Genomic DNA, 18,769 nt, shown 5'->3' on the forward strand with positions numbered 1-18,769 from the left:
ATGAGCGTCATAAAGAGCTAAATAAAAGGAAAATTTCTATGACACAAAGAGAGGGTAATTTCCCAATGAAATTCATTATTCTTTCAAGAATGCGCTAAGGAAGGATAGATCATTCCATGGACACTTGCTAGCTTATAACCTAGACATATGTACTTATCAATAAAATGATAGAAAATTCAAGTCATTGAAATGAAAGTAAAACTTACTCATATATTCCCATCACTCCCACTGAATATTTTGAAGTTTGTCAGAAGCAAGGCTCCAATAAATATAGTCAATATAGAGATGTATTCTTCTGCAATACTAATTGGGGTTATGTGATACTAAACCACCCTTTTCACTGGAAAGATATTGTTTTGGAATTTGACACCGGTAGCTCAATCAGATTATGGGCAATACCTATAAAGCCTACATCAACAATTTGTCTGAGATTTTCAGCGATAGCAAGATATTTTCGAATGGCCTAATTATTTTATACTCGATTTTTCTAAGGCTGACACAAATGACCATTTACACAATCTGTTTAACATATGAAGTAAGTAATCATGTTTGTCATACTTGATATAAGAACATATGTGGTGAAGTATGTCAATGTAAGACCTTTTATGTAACCCAGGTAAGCACATTCCAATGACGTTTTTGTCAGAGAAGTAGAAAAGTTACAATTGTCTTTGTCTGTTTACCTGGATTGGTTTTTGCTGTTATTTCTGGTGTTTGAGTTGATGGTTTAGTTATGGTTGTTGTCTCTAAAATGATAGAGAAGATTTATTTAACCTTATAAATGTATGTTTCAGTTGAATTAAAAAAAGGCAATTGTGAAAGAATATTTACGTAAATTCACCCTAAATTGATGTATATTTCAGCAGCTCTGATTTTGTCATGAATAGGAACGCAGCTGCTACTAACCATGGGCCTGATTTGTAAATGTAAGTTACAGTTTTGTGAATGTTTACTCTTTGTTGTAAGTTTACTACTTTTGATATTGATAAACTCAACTTGGAAACTTAGTACAGAAATGTTAGTAACTTGTCTCCACCATGTGACTAATGCATTTGGCTCACTCTTATGCTGGTGGTTGGCATACCTCCCTAAACCCTTCCCTGACTCTCCTTAAACCCCTCTTACTCTTCCTTAATCACATCAACTTTAGTAGTAAGTCTTTTCCTTTTACCACTCATCCCCGTGTCCGTCCCACGTTCACTACTAAAACATATACTTACTTGGAAGAAGACTAGACAGTCAGGGAGCAAACTCCACACCAAACGTTAGGTAAAACTTACATTTTGTAGTACCTCATGTAGTGTGGTTTGTAGTACTAAAAGACATCCCATAATGTGCAGTTTGAGAGTCAGATCCATCGTTTTTTATAGAAAAATTTAATACTCTACAAAGGAAAGCTTTCACCTTTCTATAAATATACAATATTACATTTGCTTTAGGATGTTTGTCCTGCATTTCACTTCCTTCAAAGGTCATGCTCAAATAAGCAGTGAAACAATGGAAAGAATGAATATGAAGGCCACAATCTAGGGCTAGGACTATTTAGGAATGATATGTTGCCATAGTGACTGGAAATTATGGTAGGGATTTTCAAAGTTAGCAAGTGTTCTGAATTCTTATATGTGTTTATAATTTTTTTTTCCAGGTAGTATTTATGAAATCAAACAATTTGAGTTAATTGCAGCATTGGGTTGAATTACTGCATTGGGTCCAATGACGGGATTAGGCATATATTCTTAATTTTCTAAGACCTGGTGTGCTCTTAATGCTTTCGTCTATTTTCTATCAACCTTGGCAAGTTTAAAGATATTATATTCAATTAGTTTTTACCTATAGTTGCTATTCTTGTATTCCAGCGCTTTTGATGGTGATATAGTTGAAAGTTTATGTTGAAAATGGGAGACATACAGTATTAAAATCCATTAATTCGGAGACTATGTTTCAGAAGTAAATTGATACACCCATGCCAAATTATACTGCTACTTCTGGCAAAGGTAAACATATTCATTGAATTGACATCTATAACAAATTCCAATTCCAGAACAGTCCTGTTAGTCATGGCTGTGAGGGAAATGTTATTTACTTCGTATTTAGAAGAAAAAAAAGAGAAGTCTCACAATGGAAAGTTTTACTCATGCTAATATCGCTCTACATTGCTTTTAACTTTATGAATGTGCCTTATACTGCATTGAAGTGAAAAAAAGAAATATAAGAGATTGAGGAATATATTCCTAAACTTAGAGAACATAAGTGTACAACAACTCTCTCTTCTTGCTCTAAATAATGGAAATAGTATCATGCCCTTCTTAAGCCCCCTTCTTGTTGCAAAGAAAGATGGGAATAAAAAGGTATACCAAACAACATTTACCTGGAGGGAATGTTCCTGTGGTCGCTTGTGGAGTTTGTGATGTTTTTGAAGCTGTTGTCTCTATCAAAATCAAAAAAAGCTATTTAAGTGAAGGTTAGTTTTTTAGGTGCATCTATTTATGTTAGAAGAAAAACAGACCATGAATAGATTTTGCAAATAGAAAATAATGAGCTAATTTGAACAGGCAGCTACCAGAGAAATATATATATTATGTGGACCCACTCTTGCTGCACAGATAGGCATAAAAAATAAAGTGTGTAAAGCTGCATTTACCTGGAGAAGATGTTCCCGTTGTTGCATGTGGCGCTTGTGATGTTTCTGAAGAAGTTGTTTCTAATGAAAAAGAAAAAATTTACTTATATAAGCTTTATTTATATGGGTGTATTTCTTGAAGTTTGAATGGAAGGAAACCTGAATATGTCTCATAAAAGTTAATAATGCTCATTGGTGAGCTGTCATCCAGGTATGCTAGTTGAAACGATCAAACATCACTCTTTAAATCCATGCCATGGACTATGGATGAAGGCAAACACATTATTACAGATGACTAGCTTAATACATTTCTTGCAATTTGCAAAGGTAGAACATGTCACTAAAAATGATTTCTAGGTCACTCTGAAAGATTGGATCAGTTGACAAATTTCACTAAAACTTTTCATGGTAGCCATGAGCGTCATAAAGAGCTAAATAAAAGGAACATTTCTATGACACGAAGAGAGGGTAATTTCCCAATGAAATTCATTATTCTTTCAAGAATGCGCTAAGGAAGGATAGATCATTCCATGGACAATTGCTAGCTAATAACCTAGACATATGAACTTATCAATAAAATGATAGAAAATTCAAGTCATTGAAATGAAAGTAAAACTTACTCATATATTCCCATCACTCCCACTGAATATTTTGAAGTTTGTCAGAAGCAAGGCTCCAATAAATATGGTCAATATAGAGATGTATTCTTCTGCAATACTAATTGGGGTTATGTGATACTAAACCACCATTTTCACTGGATGAATATTTTTTGGGAATTTGACACCGGTAGCTCAATCAGATTATGGGCAATACCTATAAAGCCTACATCAACAATTTGTCTGAGATTTTCAGCGATAGCAAGATATTTTCAAATGGCCTAATTATTTTATACTCGATTTTTCAAAGGCTGACACAAATGACCAATTACATAATCTGTTTAACATATGAAGTGAGTAATCATCTTTGTCATACTTGATATAAGAATATATGTGGTGAAGCATGTCAAGGTAAGACCTTTTATGTAACCCAGGTAAGCACATTCCAATGACCTTTTTGTCGGAGAAGTAGAAAAGTTACAATTGTCTTTGTCTGTTTACCTGGATTGGTTTTTGCTGTTATTTCTGGTGTTTGAGTTGATGGTTTAGTTATGGTTGTTGTCTCTAAAATGATAGAGAAGATTTATTTAACCTTATAAATGTATGTTTCAGTTGAATTAAAAAAAGGCAATTGTGAAAGAATATTTACGTAAATTCACCCTAAATTGATGTATATTTCAGCAGCTCTGATTTTGTCATGAATAGGAACGCAGCTGCTAGTAACCATGGGCCTGATTTGTAAATGTAAGTTACAGTTTTGTGAATGTTTACTCTTTGTTGTAAGTTTACTACTTTTGGTATTGTCAAACTCAACTTGGAAACTTAGTACAGAAATGTTAGTAACTTTTCTCCACCATGTGACTAATGCATTTGGCTTACTCTTATGCTGGTGGTTGGCATACCTCCCTAAACCCTTCCCTGACTCTCGTTAAACCCCTCTTACTCTTCCTTAATCACATCAACTTTAGTAGTAAGTCTTTTCCTTTTACCACTCATCCCCGTGTCCGTCCCACGTTCACTACTAAAACATATACTTACTTGGAAGAAGACTAGACAGTCAGGGAGCAAACTCCACACCAAACGTTAGGTAAAACTTACATTTTGTAGTACCTCATGTAGTGTGGTTTGTAGTACTAAAAGACATCCCACAATGTGCAGTTTGAGAGTCAGATCCATCGTGTTTTATAGAAAAATGTAATACTCTACAAAGGAAAGCTTTCACCTTTCTATAAATATACAATATTACATTTGCTTTAGGATGTTTGTCCTGCATTTCACTTCCTTCAAAGGTCATGCTCAAATAAGCAGTGAAACAATGGAAAGAATGAATATGAAGGCCACAATCTAGGGCTAGGACTATTTAGGAAAGATATGTTGCCATAGTGACTGGAAATTATGGTAGGGATTTTCAAAGTTAGCAAGTGTTCTGAATGCTTATATGTGTTTATAATTTTTTTTTCCAGGTAGTATTTATGAAATCAAACAATTTGAGTTAATTGCAGCATTGGGTTGAATTACTGCATTTGGTCCAATGACGGGATTAGGCATATATTCTTAATTTTCAAAGACCTGGTGTGCTCTTAATGCTTTCGTTTATTTTCGATCAACCTTGGCAAGTTTAAAGATATTATATTCAATTAGTTTTTACCTATAATTGCTATTCTTGTATTCCAGCGCTTTTGATGTGATATAGTTGAAACTTTATGTTGAAAAAGGGAGACTTACAGTATTAAAATCCATTAATTCGGAGACTATGTTTCAGAAGTAAATTGATACACCCATGCCAAATTATACTGCTACTTCTGGCAAAGGTAAACATATTCATTGAATTGACATCTATAAGAAATTCCAATTCCAGAACAGTCCTGTTAGTCATGGCTGAGAGGGAAATGTTATTTACTTCGTATTTAGAAGAAAAAAAGAGAAGTCTCACAATGGAAAGTTTTACTCATGCTAATATCGCTCTACATTGCTTTTAACTTTATGAATGTGCCTTATACTGCATTAAAGTGAAAAAAAGAAATATAAGAGATTGAAGAATATATTCCTAAACTTAGAGAACATAAGTGTACAACAACTCTCTCTTCTTACTCTTAATAATGGAAATAGTATCATGCCCTTCTTAAGCCCCCTTCTTGTTGCAAAGAAAGATGGGAATAAAAAGGTATACCAAACAACATTTACCTGGAGGGAATGTTACTGTGGTCGCTTGTGGAGTTTGTGATGTTTTTGAAGCTGTTGTCTCTATCAAAATCAAAAAAAGCTACTTATGTGAAGGTTAGTTCTTTAGGTGCATCTCTTTATGTTAGAAGAAAAACAGACCATGAATAGATTTTGCAAATAGAAAATAATGAGCTTATTTGAACAGGCAGCTACCAGAGAAATATATATATTATGTGGACCCACTCTTGCTGCACAGATAGGCATAAAAAATAAAGTGTGTAAAGCTGCATTTACCTGGAGAAGATGTTCCCGTTGTTGCATGTGGCGCTTGTGATGTTTTTGAAGAAGTTGTTTCTAATGAAAAAGAAAAATGTTACTTATATAAGCTTTATTTCTATGGGTGTATTTCTTGAAGTGGGAATGGAAGGAAACCATGAATATGTCTCATAAAAGTTAATAATGCTCATTGGTGAGCTGTCATCCAGGTATGCTAGTTGAAACGATCAAACCTCACTCTTTAAATCCATGCCATGGACTATGGATGAAGGCAAACACATTATTACAGATGACTAGCTTAATACATTTCTTGCAATTTGCAAAGGTAGAACATGTCACTAAAAACGATTTCTAGGTCACTCAGAAAGATTGGATCAGTTGACAAATTTCACTAAAACTTTTCATGGTAGCCATGAGCGTCATAAAGAGCTAAATAAAAGGAAAATTTCTATGACACGAAGAGAGGGTAATTTCCCAATGAAATTCATTATTCTTTCAAGAATGCGCTAAGGAAGGATAGATCATTCCATGGACACTTGCTAGCTAATAACCTAGACATATGTACTTATCAATAAAATGATAGAAAATTCAAGTCATTGAAATGAAAGTAAAACTTACTCATATATTCCCATCACTCCCACTGAATATTTTGAAGTTTGTCAGAAGCAAGGCTCCAATAAATATAGTCAATATAGAGATGTATTCTTCTGCAATACTAATTGGGGTTATGTGATACTAAACCACCCTTTTCACTGGAAAGATATTGTTTTGGAATTTGACACTGGTAGCTCAATCAGATTATGGGCAATACCTATAAAGCCTACATCAACAATTTGTCTGAGATTTTCAGCGATAGCAAGATATTTTCGAATGGCCTAATTATTTTATACTCGATTTTTCAAAGGCTGACACAAATGACCATTTACACAATCTGTTTAACATATGAAGTGAGTAATCATGTTTGTCATACTTGATATAAGAATATATGTGGTGAAGCATGTCAAGGTAAGACCTTTTATGTAACCCAGGTAAGCACATTCCAATGACCTTTTTGTCGGAGAAGTTGAAAAGTTACAATTGTCTTTGTCTGTTTACCTGGATTGGTTTTTGCTGTTATTTCTGGTGTTTGAGTTGATGGTTTAGTTATGGTTGTTGTCTCTAAAATGATAGAGAAGATTTATTTAACCTTATTAATGTATGTTTCAGTTGAATTAAAAAAAGGCAATTGTGAAAGAATATTTACGTAAATTCACCCTAAATTGATGTATATTTCAGCAGCTCTGATTTTGTCATGAATAGGAACGCAGCTGCTAGTAACCATGGGCCTGATTTGTAAATGTAAGTTACAGTTTTGTGAATGTTTACTCTTTGTTGTAAGTTTACTACTTTTGGTATTGACAAACTCAACTTGGAAACTTAGTACAGAAATGTTAGTAACTTGTCTCCACCATGTGACTAATGCATTTGGCTCACTCTTATACTGGTGGTTGGCATACCTCCCTAAATCCTTCCCTGACTCTCCTTAAACCCCTCTTACTCTTCCTTAATCACATCAACTTTAGTACTAAGTCTTTTCCTTTTACCACTCATCCCCGTGTCCGTCCCACGTTCACTACCAAAACATATACTTACTTGGAAGAAGACTAGACAGTCAGGGAGCAAACTCCACACCAAACGTTAGGTAAAACTTACATTTTGTAGTACCTCATGTAGTGTGGTTTGTAGTACTAAAAGACATCCCATAATGTGCAGTTTGAGAGTCAGATCCATCGTTTTTTATAGAAAAATTTAATACTCTACAAAGGAAAGCTTTCACCTTTCTATAAATATACAATATTACATTTGCTTTAGGATGTTTGTCCTGCATTTCACTTCCTTCAAAGGTCATGCTCAAATAAGCAGTGAAACAATGGAAAGAATGAAAATGAAGGCCACAATCTAGGGCTAGGACTATTTAGGAATGATATGTTGCTATAGTGACTGGAAATTATGGTAGGGATTTTCAAAGTTAGCAAGTGTTCTGAATCCTTTATGTGTTTATAAATTTTTTTTTCCAGATAGTATTTATGAAATCAAACAATTTGAGTTAATTGCAGCATTGGGTTGAATTACTGCATTGGGTCCAATGACGGGATTAGGCATATATTCTTAATTTTCTAAGACCTGGTGTGCTCTTAATGCTTTCGTCTATTTTCTATCAACCTTGGCAAGTTTAAAGATATTATATTCAATTAGTTTTTACCTATAGTTGCTATTCTTGTATTCCAGCGCTTTTGATGGTGATATAGTTTAAAGTTTATGTTGAAAATGGGAGACATACAGTATTAAAATCCATTAATTCGGAGACTATGTTTCAGAAGTAAATTGATACACCCATGCCAAATTATACTGCTACTTCTGGCAAAGGTAAACATATTCATTGAATTGACATCTATAACAAATTCCAATTCCAGAACAGTCCTGTTAGTCATGGCTGTGAGGGAAATGTTATTTACTTCGTATTTAGAAGAAAAAAAAGAGAAGTCTCACAATGGAAAGTTTTACTCATGCTAATATCGCTCTACATTGCTTTTAACTTTATGAATGTGCCTTATACTGCATTGTAGTGAAAAAAAGAAATATAAGAGATTGAGGAATATATTCCTAAACTTAGAGAACATAAGTGTACAACAACTCTCTCTTCTTGCTCTAAATAATGGAAATAGTATCATGCCCTTCTTAAGCCCCCTTCTTGTTGCAAAGAAAGATGGGAATAAAAAGGTATACCAAACAACATTTACCTGGAGGGAATGTTCCTGTGGTCGCTTGTGGAGTTTGTGATGTTTTTGAAGCTGTTGTCTCTATCAAAATCAAAAAAAGCTATTTAAGTGAAGGTTAGTTTTTTAGGTGCATCTATTTATGTTAGAAGAAAAACAGACCATGAATAGATTTTGCAAATAGAAAATAATGAGCTTATTTGAACAGGCAGCTACCAGAGAAATATATATATTATGTGGACCCACTCTTGCTGCACAGATAGGCATAAAAAATAAAGAGTGTAAAGCTGCATTTACCTGGAGAAGATGTTCCCGTTGTTGCATGTGGCGCTTGTGATGTTTTTGAAGAAGTTGTTTCTAATGAAAAAGAAAAAATTTACTTATATAAGCTTTATTTATATGGGTGTATTTCTTGAAGTTTGAATGGAAGGAAACCATGAATATGTCTCATAAAAGTTAATAATGCTCATTGGTGAGCTGTCATCCAGGTATGCTAGTTGAAACGATCAAACCTCACTCTTTAAATCCATGCCATGGACTATGGATGAAGGCAAACACATTATTACAGATGACTAGCTTAATACATTTCTTGCAATTTGCAAAGGTAGAACATGTCACTAAAAACGATTTCTAGGTTACTCAGAAAGATTGGATCAGTTGACAAATTTCACTAAAACTTTTCATGGTAGCCATGAGCGTCATAAAGAGCTAAATAAAAGGAACATTTCTATGACACGAAGAGAGGGTAATTTCCCAATGAAATTCATTATTCTTTCAAGAATGCGCTAAGGAAGGATAGATCATTCCATGGACAATTGCTAGCTAATAACCTAGAAATATGTACTTATCAATAAAATGATAGAAAATTCAAGTCATTGAAATGAAAGTAAAACTTACTCATATATTCCCATCACTCCCACTGAATATTTTGAAGTTTGTCAGAAGGAAGGCTCCAATACATATAGTCAATATAGAGATGTATTCTTCTGCATTACTAATTGGGGTTATGTGATACTAAACCACCCTTTTCACTGGAAGAATATTTTTTGGGAATTTGACACCGGTAGCTCAATCAGATTATGGGCAATACCTATAAAGCCTACATCAACAATTTGTCTGAGATTTTCAGCGATAGCAAGATATTTTCGAATGGCCTAATTATTTTATACTCGATTTTTCAAAGGCTGACACAAATGACCATTTACATAATCTGTTTAACATATGAAGTGAGTAATCATGTTTGTCATACTTGATATAAGAATATATGTGGTGAAGCATGTCAAGGTAAGACCTTTTATGTAACCCAGGTAAGCACATTCCAATGACCTTTTTGTCGGAGAAGTAGAAAAGTTACAATTGTCTTTGTCTGTTTACCTGGATTGTTTTTTGCTGTTATTTCTGGTGTTTGAGTTGATGGTTTAGTTATGGTTGTTGTCTCTAAAATGATAGAGAAGATTTATTTAACCTTATAAATGTATGTTTCAGTTGAATTAAAAAAAGGCAATTGTGAAAGAATATTTACGTAAATTCACCCTAAATTGATGCATATTTCAGCAGCTCTGATTTTGTCATGAATAGGAACGCAGCTGCTAGTAACCATGGGCCTGATTTGTAAATGTAAGTTACAGTTTTGTGAATGTTTACTCTTTGTTGTAAGTTTACTACTTTTGGTATTGACAAACTCAACTTGGAAACTTAGTACAGAAATGTTAGTAACTTGTCTCCACCATGTGACTAATGCATTTGGCTTACTCTTATGCTGGTGGTTGGCATACCTTCCTAAACCCTTCCCTGACTCTCCTTAAACCCCTCTTACTCTTCCTTAATCACATCAACTTTAGTAGTAAGTCTTTTCCTTTTACCACTCATCCCCGTGTCCGTCCCACGTTCACTACTAAAACATATACTTACTTGGAAGAAGACTAGACAGTCAGGGAGCAAACTCCACACCAAACGTTAGGTAAAACTTACATTTTGTAGTACCTCATGTAGTGTGGTTTGTAGTACTAAAAGACATCCCACAATGTGCAGTTTGAGAGTCAGATCCATCGTGTTTTATAGAAAAATGTAATACTCTACAAAGGAAAGCTTCCACCTTTCTATAAATATACAATATTACATTTGCTTTAGGATGTTTGTCCTGCATTTCACTTCCTTCAAAGGTCATGCTCAAATAAGCAGTGAAACAATGGAAAGAATGAATATGAAGGCCACAATCTAGGGCTAGGACTATTTAGGAAAGATATGTTGCCATAGTGACTGGAAATTATGGTAGGGATTTTCAAAGTTAGCAAGTGTTCTGAATTCTTATATGTGTTTATAATTTTTTTTTTTCAGGTAGTATTTGTGAAATCAAACAATTTGAGTTAATTGCAGCATTGGGTTGAATTACTGCATTTGGTCCAATGACGGGATTAGGCATATATTCTAAATTTTCAAAGACCTGGTGTGCTCTTAATGCTTTCGTTTATTTTCGATCAACCTTGGCAAGTTTAAAGATATTATATTCAATTAGTTTTTACCTATAATTGCTATTCTTGTATTCCAGCGCTTTTGATGTGATATAGTTGAAAGTTTATGTTGAAAAAGGGAGACTTACAGTATTAAAATCCATTCATTCGGAGACTATGTTTCAGAAGTATATTGATACACCCATGCCAAATTATACTGCTACTTCTGGCAAAGGTAAACATATTCATTGAATTGACATCTATAACAAATTCCAATTCCAGAACAGTCCTGTTAGTCATGGCTGAGAGGGAAATGTTATTTACTTCGTATTTAGAAGAAAAAAAAGAGAAGTCTCACAATGGAAAGTTTTACTCATGCTAATATCGCTCTACATTGCTTTTAACTTTATGAATGTGCCTTATACTGCATTGAAGTGAAAAAAAGAAATATAAGAGATTGAAGAATATATTCCTAAACTTAGAGAACATAAGTGTACAACAACTCTCTCTTCTTGCTCTTAATAATGGAAATAGTATCATGCCCTTCTTAAGCCCCCTTCTTGTTGCAAAGAAAGATGGGAATAAAAAGGTATACCAAACAACATTTACCTGGAGGGAATGTTCCTGTGGTCGCTTGTGGAGTTTGTGATGTTTTTGAAGCTGTTGTCTCTATCAAAATCAAAAAAAGCTACTTATGTGAAGGTTAGTTCTTTAGGTGCATCTCTTTAAAAGCAGACCATGAATAGATTTTGCATATAGAAAATAATGAGCTTATTTGAACAGGCAGCTACCAGAAAAATATATATATTATGTGGACCCACTCTTGCTGCACAGATAGGCATAAAAAATAAAGTGTGTAAAGCTGCATTTACCTGGAGAAGATGTTCCCGTTCTTGCATGTGGTGCTTGTGATGTTTTTGAAGAAGTTGTTTCTAATGAAAAAGAAAATTTTACTTATATAAGCTTTATTTCTATGGGTGTATTTCTTGAAGTGGGAATGGAAGGAAAAAATGAATATGTCTCATAAAAGTTAATAATGCTCATTGGTGAGCTGTCATCCTGGTATTTTAGTTGAAGCAATCAAACCTCACTCTTTGAATCCATGCCATGGACTATGGATGAAGGCAAACACATTATTACAGATGATTAGCTTAATACATTTCTTGCAATTTGCAAAGGTAGAACATGTCACTAAAAACGATTTCTAGGTCACTCAGAAAGATTGGATCAGTTGACAAATTTCACTAAAACTTTTCATGGCAGCCATGAGCGTCATAAAGAGCTAAATAAAAGGAATATTTCTATGACACGAAGAGAGGGTAATTTCCCAATTAAATTCATTATTCTTTCAAGAATGCGCTAAGGAAGGATAGATCATTCCATGGACACTTGCTAGCTAATAACCTAGACATATGTACTTATCAATAAAATGATAGAAAATTCAAGTCATTGAAATCAAAGTAAAACTTAATCATATATTCCCATCACTCCCACTGAATATTTTGAAGTTTGTCAGAAGCAAGGCTCCAATAAATAAAGTCAATATAGAGATGTATTCTTCTGCAATACTAATTGGGGTTATGTGATACTAAACCACCCTTTTCACTTGAAGGATATTTTTTTGGAATTTGATACCGGTAGCTCAATCAGATTATGGGCAATACCTATAAAGCCTACATCAACAATTTGTCTGAGATTTTCAGCGATAGCAAGATAATTTCGAATGGCCTAATTATTTTATACTCTATTTTTCGAAGGCTGACACAAATGACCATTTACACAATCTGTTTAACATATGAAGTGAGTAATCATGTTTGTCATACTTGATATAAGAATATATGCGGTGAAGCATGTCAAGGTAAGACCTTTTATGTATCCCAGGTAAGCACATTCCAATGACTTTTTTGTCAGAGAAGTAGAAAAGTTACAATTGTCTTTGTCTGTTTACCTGGATTGGTTTTTGCTGTTATTTCTGGTGTTTGAGTTGATGGTTTAGTTATGGTTGTTGTCTCTAAAATGATAGAGAAGATTTATTTAACCTTATAAATGTATGTTTCAGTTGCAATTAAAAAAAGGCAATTGTGAAAGAATATTTACGTAAATTCACCCTAAATTGATGTATATTTCAGCGGCTCTGATTTTGTCATGAATAGGAACGCAGCTGCTAGTAACCATGGGCCTGATTTGTAAAGGTAAGTTACAGTTTTGTGAATGTTTACTCTTTGTTGTAAGTTTACTACTTTTGGTATTGACAAACTCAACTTGGAAACTTAATACAGAAATGTTAGTAACTTGTCTCCACCATGTGACTAATGCATTTGGCTTACCCTTATGCTGGTGGTTGGCATACCTCCCTAAACCCTTCCCTGTCTCTCCTTAAACCCCTCTTACTCTTCCTTAATCACATTAACTTTAGTAGTAAGTCTTTTCCTTTTTCCACTCATCCCCTGTGTCCGTCCCACGTTCACTGCTAAAACATCTACTTACTTGGAAGAAGACTAGACAGTCAGGGAGCAAACTCCACACAAATGTTAGGTAAAACTTAAATTTTGTAGTACCTCATGTAGTGTGGTTTGTAGTACTAAAAGACATCCCACAATGTGCAGTTTGAGAGTCAGATCCATCGTTTTTTACAGAAAAATGTAATACTCTTCAAAGGAAACTTTCACCTTGCTATAAATATACAATATTACATTTGCTTTAGGATGTGTGTCCTGCATTTCACTTCCTTCAAAGGTCATGCTCAAATAAACAGTGAAGCAATGGAAAGAATGAATATGAAGGCCACAATCTAGGGCTAGGACTATTTAGGAAAGATATATTGCCATAGTGACTGGAAATTATGGTAGGGATTTTCAAGGTTAGCAAGTGTTCTGAATTCTTATATGTGTTTATAATTTATTTTCTCCAGGTAGTATTTATGAAATCAAACAATTTGAGTTAATTGCAGCATTAGGCTGAATTACTGCATTGGGTCCAATGACGGGATTAGGCATATATTCATAATTTTCAAAGACCTGGTGTGCTCTTAATGCTTTCCTTTATTTTCTATCAACCTTGGCAAGTTTAAAGATATTATATTCAATTAGTTTTTACCTATAATTGCTATTCTTGTATTCCAGTGCTTTTGATGGTGATATAGTTGAAAGTTTATGTTGAAAAAGTGAGACTTACAGTATTAAAATCCATTAATTCGGAGACTATGTTTCAGAAGTAAATTGATACACCCATGCTGAATTATACTGCTACTTCTGGCAAAGGTAAACATATTCATTGAATTGACATCTATAACACATTCCAATTCCAGCACAGTCCTGTTAGTCATGGCTGTGAGGGAAATGTTATTTACTTCGTATTTAGAAAAACAAAAGAGAAGTCTCACAATGGAAAGTTTTACTCATGCTAATATCGCTCTACATTGCTCTTAACTTTATGAATGTGCCTTATACAGCATTGAAGTGAAAAAAAGAAATATAAGAGATTGAGGAATATATTCCTAAACTTAGAGAACATAAGTGTACAACAACTCTCTCTTATTGCTCTTAATAATGGAAATAGTATCATGCCCTTCTTAAGCCCCCTGCTTGTTGCAAAGAAAGATCGGAATAAAAAGGTATACCAAACAACATTTACCTGGAGGGAATGTTCCTGTGGTCGCTTGTGGAGTTTGTGATGTTTTTGAAGCTGTTGTCTCTATCAAAATCAAAAAAAGCTACTTATGTGAAGGTTAGTTCTTCAGGTGCATCTCTTTATGTTAGAAGAAAAACAGACCATGAATAGATTTTGCAAATAGAAAATAATGAGCTTATTTGAACAGGCAGCTACCAGAGAAATATATATATTATGTGGACCCACTCTTACTGCACAGATAGGCATAAGAAATAAAGTGTGTAAAGCTGCATTTACCTGGAGAAGATGTTCCCGTTGTTGCATGTGGCGCTTGTGATGTTTTTGAAGAAGTTGTTTCTAATGAAAAAGAAAAACTTTACTTACATAAGCTTTATTTCTATGGGTGTATTTCTTGAAGTGGGAATGGAAGGAAACCATGAATATGTCTCATAAAAGTTAATAATGCTCATTGGTGAGCTGTCATCCAGGTATGCTAGTTGAAACAATCAAACCTCACTCTTTAAATCCATCATATGGTCTATGGATGAAGGCAAACACATTATTACAGATGACTAGCTTAATACATTTCTTGCAATTTGCAAAGGTAGAACATGTCACTAAAAACGATTTCTAGGTCACTCAGAAAGATTGGATCAGTTGACAAATTTCACTAAAACTTTTCATGGTAGCCATGAGCGTCATAAAGAGCTAAATAAAAGGAACATTTCTATGACACGAAGAGAGGGTAATTTCCCAATGAAATTCATTATTCTTTCAAGAATGCGCTAAGGAAGGATAGATCATTCCATGGACACTTGCTAGCTAATAACCTAGACATATGTACTTATCAATAAAATGATAGAAAATTCAAGTCATTGAAATGAAAGTAAAACTTACTCATATATTCCCATCACTCCCACTGAATATTTTGAAGTTTGTCAGAAGCAAGGCTCCAATAAATATAGTCAATATAGAGATGTATTCTTCTGCAATACTAATTGGGGTTATGTGATACTAAACCACCCTTTTCACTGGAAGAATATTTTTGGGGAATTTGACACCGGTAGTTCAATCAGATTATGGGCAATACCTATAAAGCCTACATCAACAATTTGTCTGAGATTTTCAGCGATAGCAAGATATTTTCGAATGGCCTAATTATTTTATACTCGATTTTTCAAAGGCTGACACAAATGACCATTTACATAATCTGTTTAACATATGAAGTGAGTAATCATGTTTGTCATACTTGATATAAGAATATATGTGGTGAAGCATGTCAAGGTAAGACCTTTTATGTAACCCAGGTAAGCACATTCCAATGACCTTTTTGTCGGAGAAGCAGTAAAGTTACAATTGTCTTTGTCTGTTTACCTGGATTGGTTTTTGCTGTTATTTCTGGTGTTTGAGTTGATAGTTTAGTTATGGTTGTTGTCTCTAAAATGATAGAGAAGATTTATTTAACCTTATAAATGTATGTTTCAGTTGAATTAAAAAAAGGCAATTGTGAAAGAATATTTACGTAAATTCACCCTAAATTGATGTATATTTCAGCAGCTCTGATTTTGTCATGAATTGGAACGCAGCTGCTAGTAACCATGGGCCTGATTTGTAAATGTAAGTTACAGTTTTGTGAATGTTTACTCTTTGTTGTAAGTTTACTACTTTTGGTATTGATAAACTCAACTTGGAAACTTAGTACAGAAATGTTAGTAACTTGTCTCCACCATGTGACTAATGCATTTGGCTCACTCTTATGCTGGTGGTTGGCATACCTCCCTAAACCCTTCCCTGACTCTCCTTAAACCCCTCTTACTCTTCCTTAATCACATCAACTTTAGTAGTAAGTCTTTTCCTTTTACCACTCATCCCCGTGTCCGTCCCACGTTCACTACTAAAACATATACTTACTTGGAAGAAAACTAGACAGTCAGGGAGCAAACTCCACACCATACGTTAGGTAAAACTTACATTTTATAGTACCTCATGTAGTGTGGTTTGTAGTACTAAAAGACATCCCACAATGTGCAGTTTGAGAGTCAGATCCATTGTTTTTTATAGAAAAATGTAATACTCTACAAAGGAAAGCTTTCACCTTTCTATAAATATCCAATATTACATTTGCGTTAGGATGTGTGTCCTGCATTTCACTTCCTTCAAAGGTCATGCTCAAATAAGCAGTGAAACAATGGAAAGAATGAATATGAAGGCCACAATCTAGGGCTAGGACTATTTAGGAAAGATATGTTGCCATAGTGACTGGAAATTATGGTAGGGATTTTCAAAGTTAGCAAGTGTTCTGAATTCTTATATGTGTTTATAAAAAAAAAAATTCCAGGTAGTATTTATGAAATCAAACAATTTGAGTTAATTGCAGCATTGGGTTGAATTACTGCATTGGGTCCAATGACGAGATTAGGCATATATTCTTAATTTTCAAAGACCTGGTGTGCTCTTAATGCTTTCCTTTATTTTCTATCAACCTTGGCAAGTTTAAAGATATTATATTCAATTAGTTTTCACCAATAATTGCTATTCTTGTATTCCAGCGCTTTTGATGGTGATATAGTTGAAAGTTTATGTTGAAAATGGGAGACTTACAGTATTAAAATCCATTAATTCGGAGACTATGTTTCAGAAGTAAATTGAAACACCCATGCCAAATTATACTGCTACTTCTGGCAAAGGTAAACATATTCATTGAATTGACATCTATAACAAATTCCAATTCCAGAACAGTCCTGTTAGTCATGACTGTGAGGGAAATGTTATTTACTTCGTATTTAGAAGAAAAAAAAGAGAAGTCTCACAATGGAAAGTTTTACTCATGCTAATATCGCTCTACATTGCTTTTAACTTTATGAATGTGCCTTATACTGCATTGAAGTGAAAAAAAGAAATATAAGAGATTGAAGAATATATTCCTAAACTTAGAGAACATAAGTGTACAACAACTCTCTCTTCTTGCTCTTAATAATGGAAATAGTATCATGCCCTTCTTAAGCCCCCTTCTTGTTGCAAAGAAAGATGGGAATAAAAAGGTATACCAAACAACATTTACCTGGAGGGAATGTTCCTGTGGTCGCTTGTGGAGTTTGTGATGTTTTTGAAGCTGTTGTCTCTATCAAAATCAAAAAAAGCTATTTAAGTGAAGGTCAGTTCTTTAGGTGTATCTCTTTATGTTAGAAGAAAAACAGACCATGAATAGATTTTGCAAATAGAAAATAATGAGCTTATTTGAACAGGCAGCTACCAGAGAAATATATATATTATGTGGACCCACTCTTGCTGCACAGATAGGCATAAAAAATAAAGTGTGTAAAGCTGCATTTACCTGGAGAAGATGTTCCCGTTGTTGCATGTGGCGCTTGTGATGTTTTGGAAGAAGTTGTTTCTAATGAAAAAGAAAAATGTTACTTATATAAGCTTTATTTCTATGGGTGTATTTCTTGAATTGGGAATGGAAGGAAACCATGAATATGTCTCATAAAAGTTAATAATGCTCATTGGTGAGCTGTCATCCAGGTATGCTAGTTGAAACGATCAAACCTCACTCTTTAAATCCATGCCATGGACTATGGATGAAGGCAAACACATTATTACAGATGACTATCTTAATACATTTCTTGCAATTTGCAAAGGTAGAACATGTCACTAAAAACGATTTCTAGGTCACTCAGAAAGATTGGATCAGTTGACAAATTTCACTAAAACTTTTCATGGTAGCCATGAGCGTCATAAAGAGCTAAATAAAAGGAAAATTTCTATGACACAAAGAGAGGGTAATTTCCCAATGAAATTCATTATTCTTTCAAGAATGCGCTAAGGAAGGATAGATCATTCCATGGACACTTGCTAGCTAATAACCTAGACATATGTACTTATCAATAAAATGATAGAAAATTCAAGTCATTGAAATGAAAGTAAAACTTACTCATATATTCCCATCACTCCCACTGAATATTTTGAAGTTTGTCAGAAGCAAGGCTCCAATAAATATAGTCAATATAGAGATGTATTCTTCTGCAATACTAATTGGGGTTATGTGATACTAAACCACCCTTTTCACTGGAAAGATATTGTTTTGGAATTTGACACTGGTAGCTCAATCAGATTATGGGCAATACCTATAAAGCCTACATCAACAATTTGTCTGAGATTTTCAGCGATAGCAAGATATTTTCGAATGGCCTAATTATTTTATACTCGATTTTTCAAAGGCTGACACAAATGACCATTTACACAATCTGTTTAACATATGAAGTGAGTAATCATGTTTGTCATACTTGATATAAGAAT

The 18,769-nt window shown here is 34.0% G+C and overlaps 1 protein-coding gene across 1 annotated transcript in view; it reads right to left on the reverse strand.

Moving 5' to 3' along the window:
* The window catches only part of LOC138301685 (putative uncharacterized protein DDB_G0282133), a 198,864-nt gene that overhangs the window by 142,134 nt on the left and 37,961 nt on the right, over positions 1-18,769 (reverse strand). The window contains exons 14-19 of the mRNA XM_069242200.1: positions 17,805-17,864; positions 14,768-14,827; positions 11,734-11,793; positions 8,709-8,768; positions 5,674-5,733; positions 2,642-2,701 (exon numbers count right to left, since the gene is read on the reverse strand). Of these exons, the coding sequence (XP_069098301.1) occupies positions 2,642-2,701; positions 5,674-5,733; positions 8,709-8,768; positions 11,734-11,793; positions 14,768-14,827; positions 17,805-17,864 (360 nt within the window). The remainder of the gene's footprint in view (positions 1-2,641; positions 2,702-5,673; positions 5,734-8,708; positions 8,769-11,733; positions 11,794-14,767; positions 14,828-17,804; positions 17,865-18,769) is intronic.

The sequence above is a fragment of the Pleurodeles waltl genome, chromosome 6, assembly GCF_031143425.1.
Source record: "Pleurodeles waltl isolate 20211129_DDA chromosome 6, aPleWal1.hap1.20221129, whole genome shotgun sequence".
NCBI classification, from domain to species: domain Eukaryota; kingdom Metazoa; phylum Chordata; class Amphibia; order Caudata; family Salamandridae; genus Pleurodeles; species Pleurodeles waltl.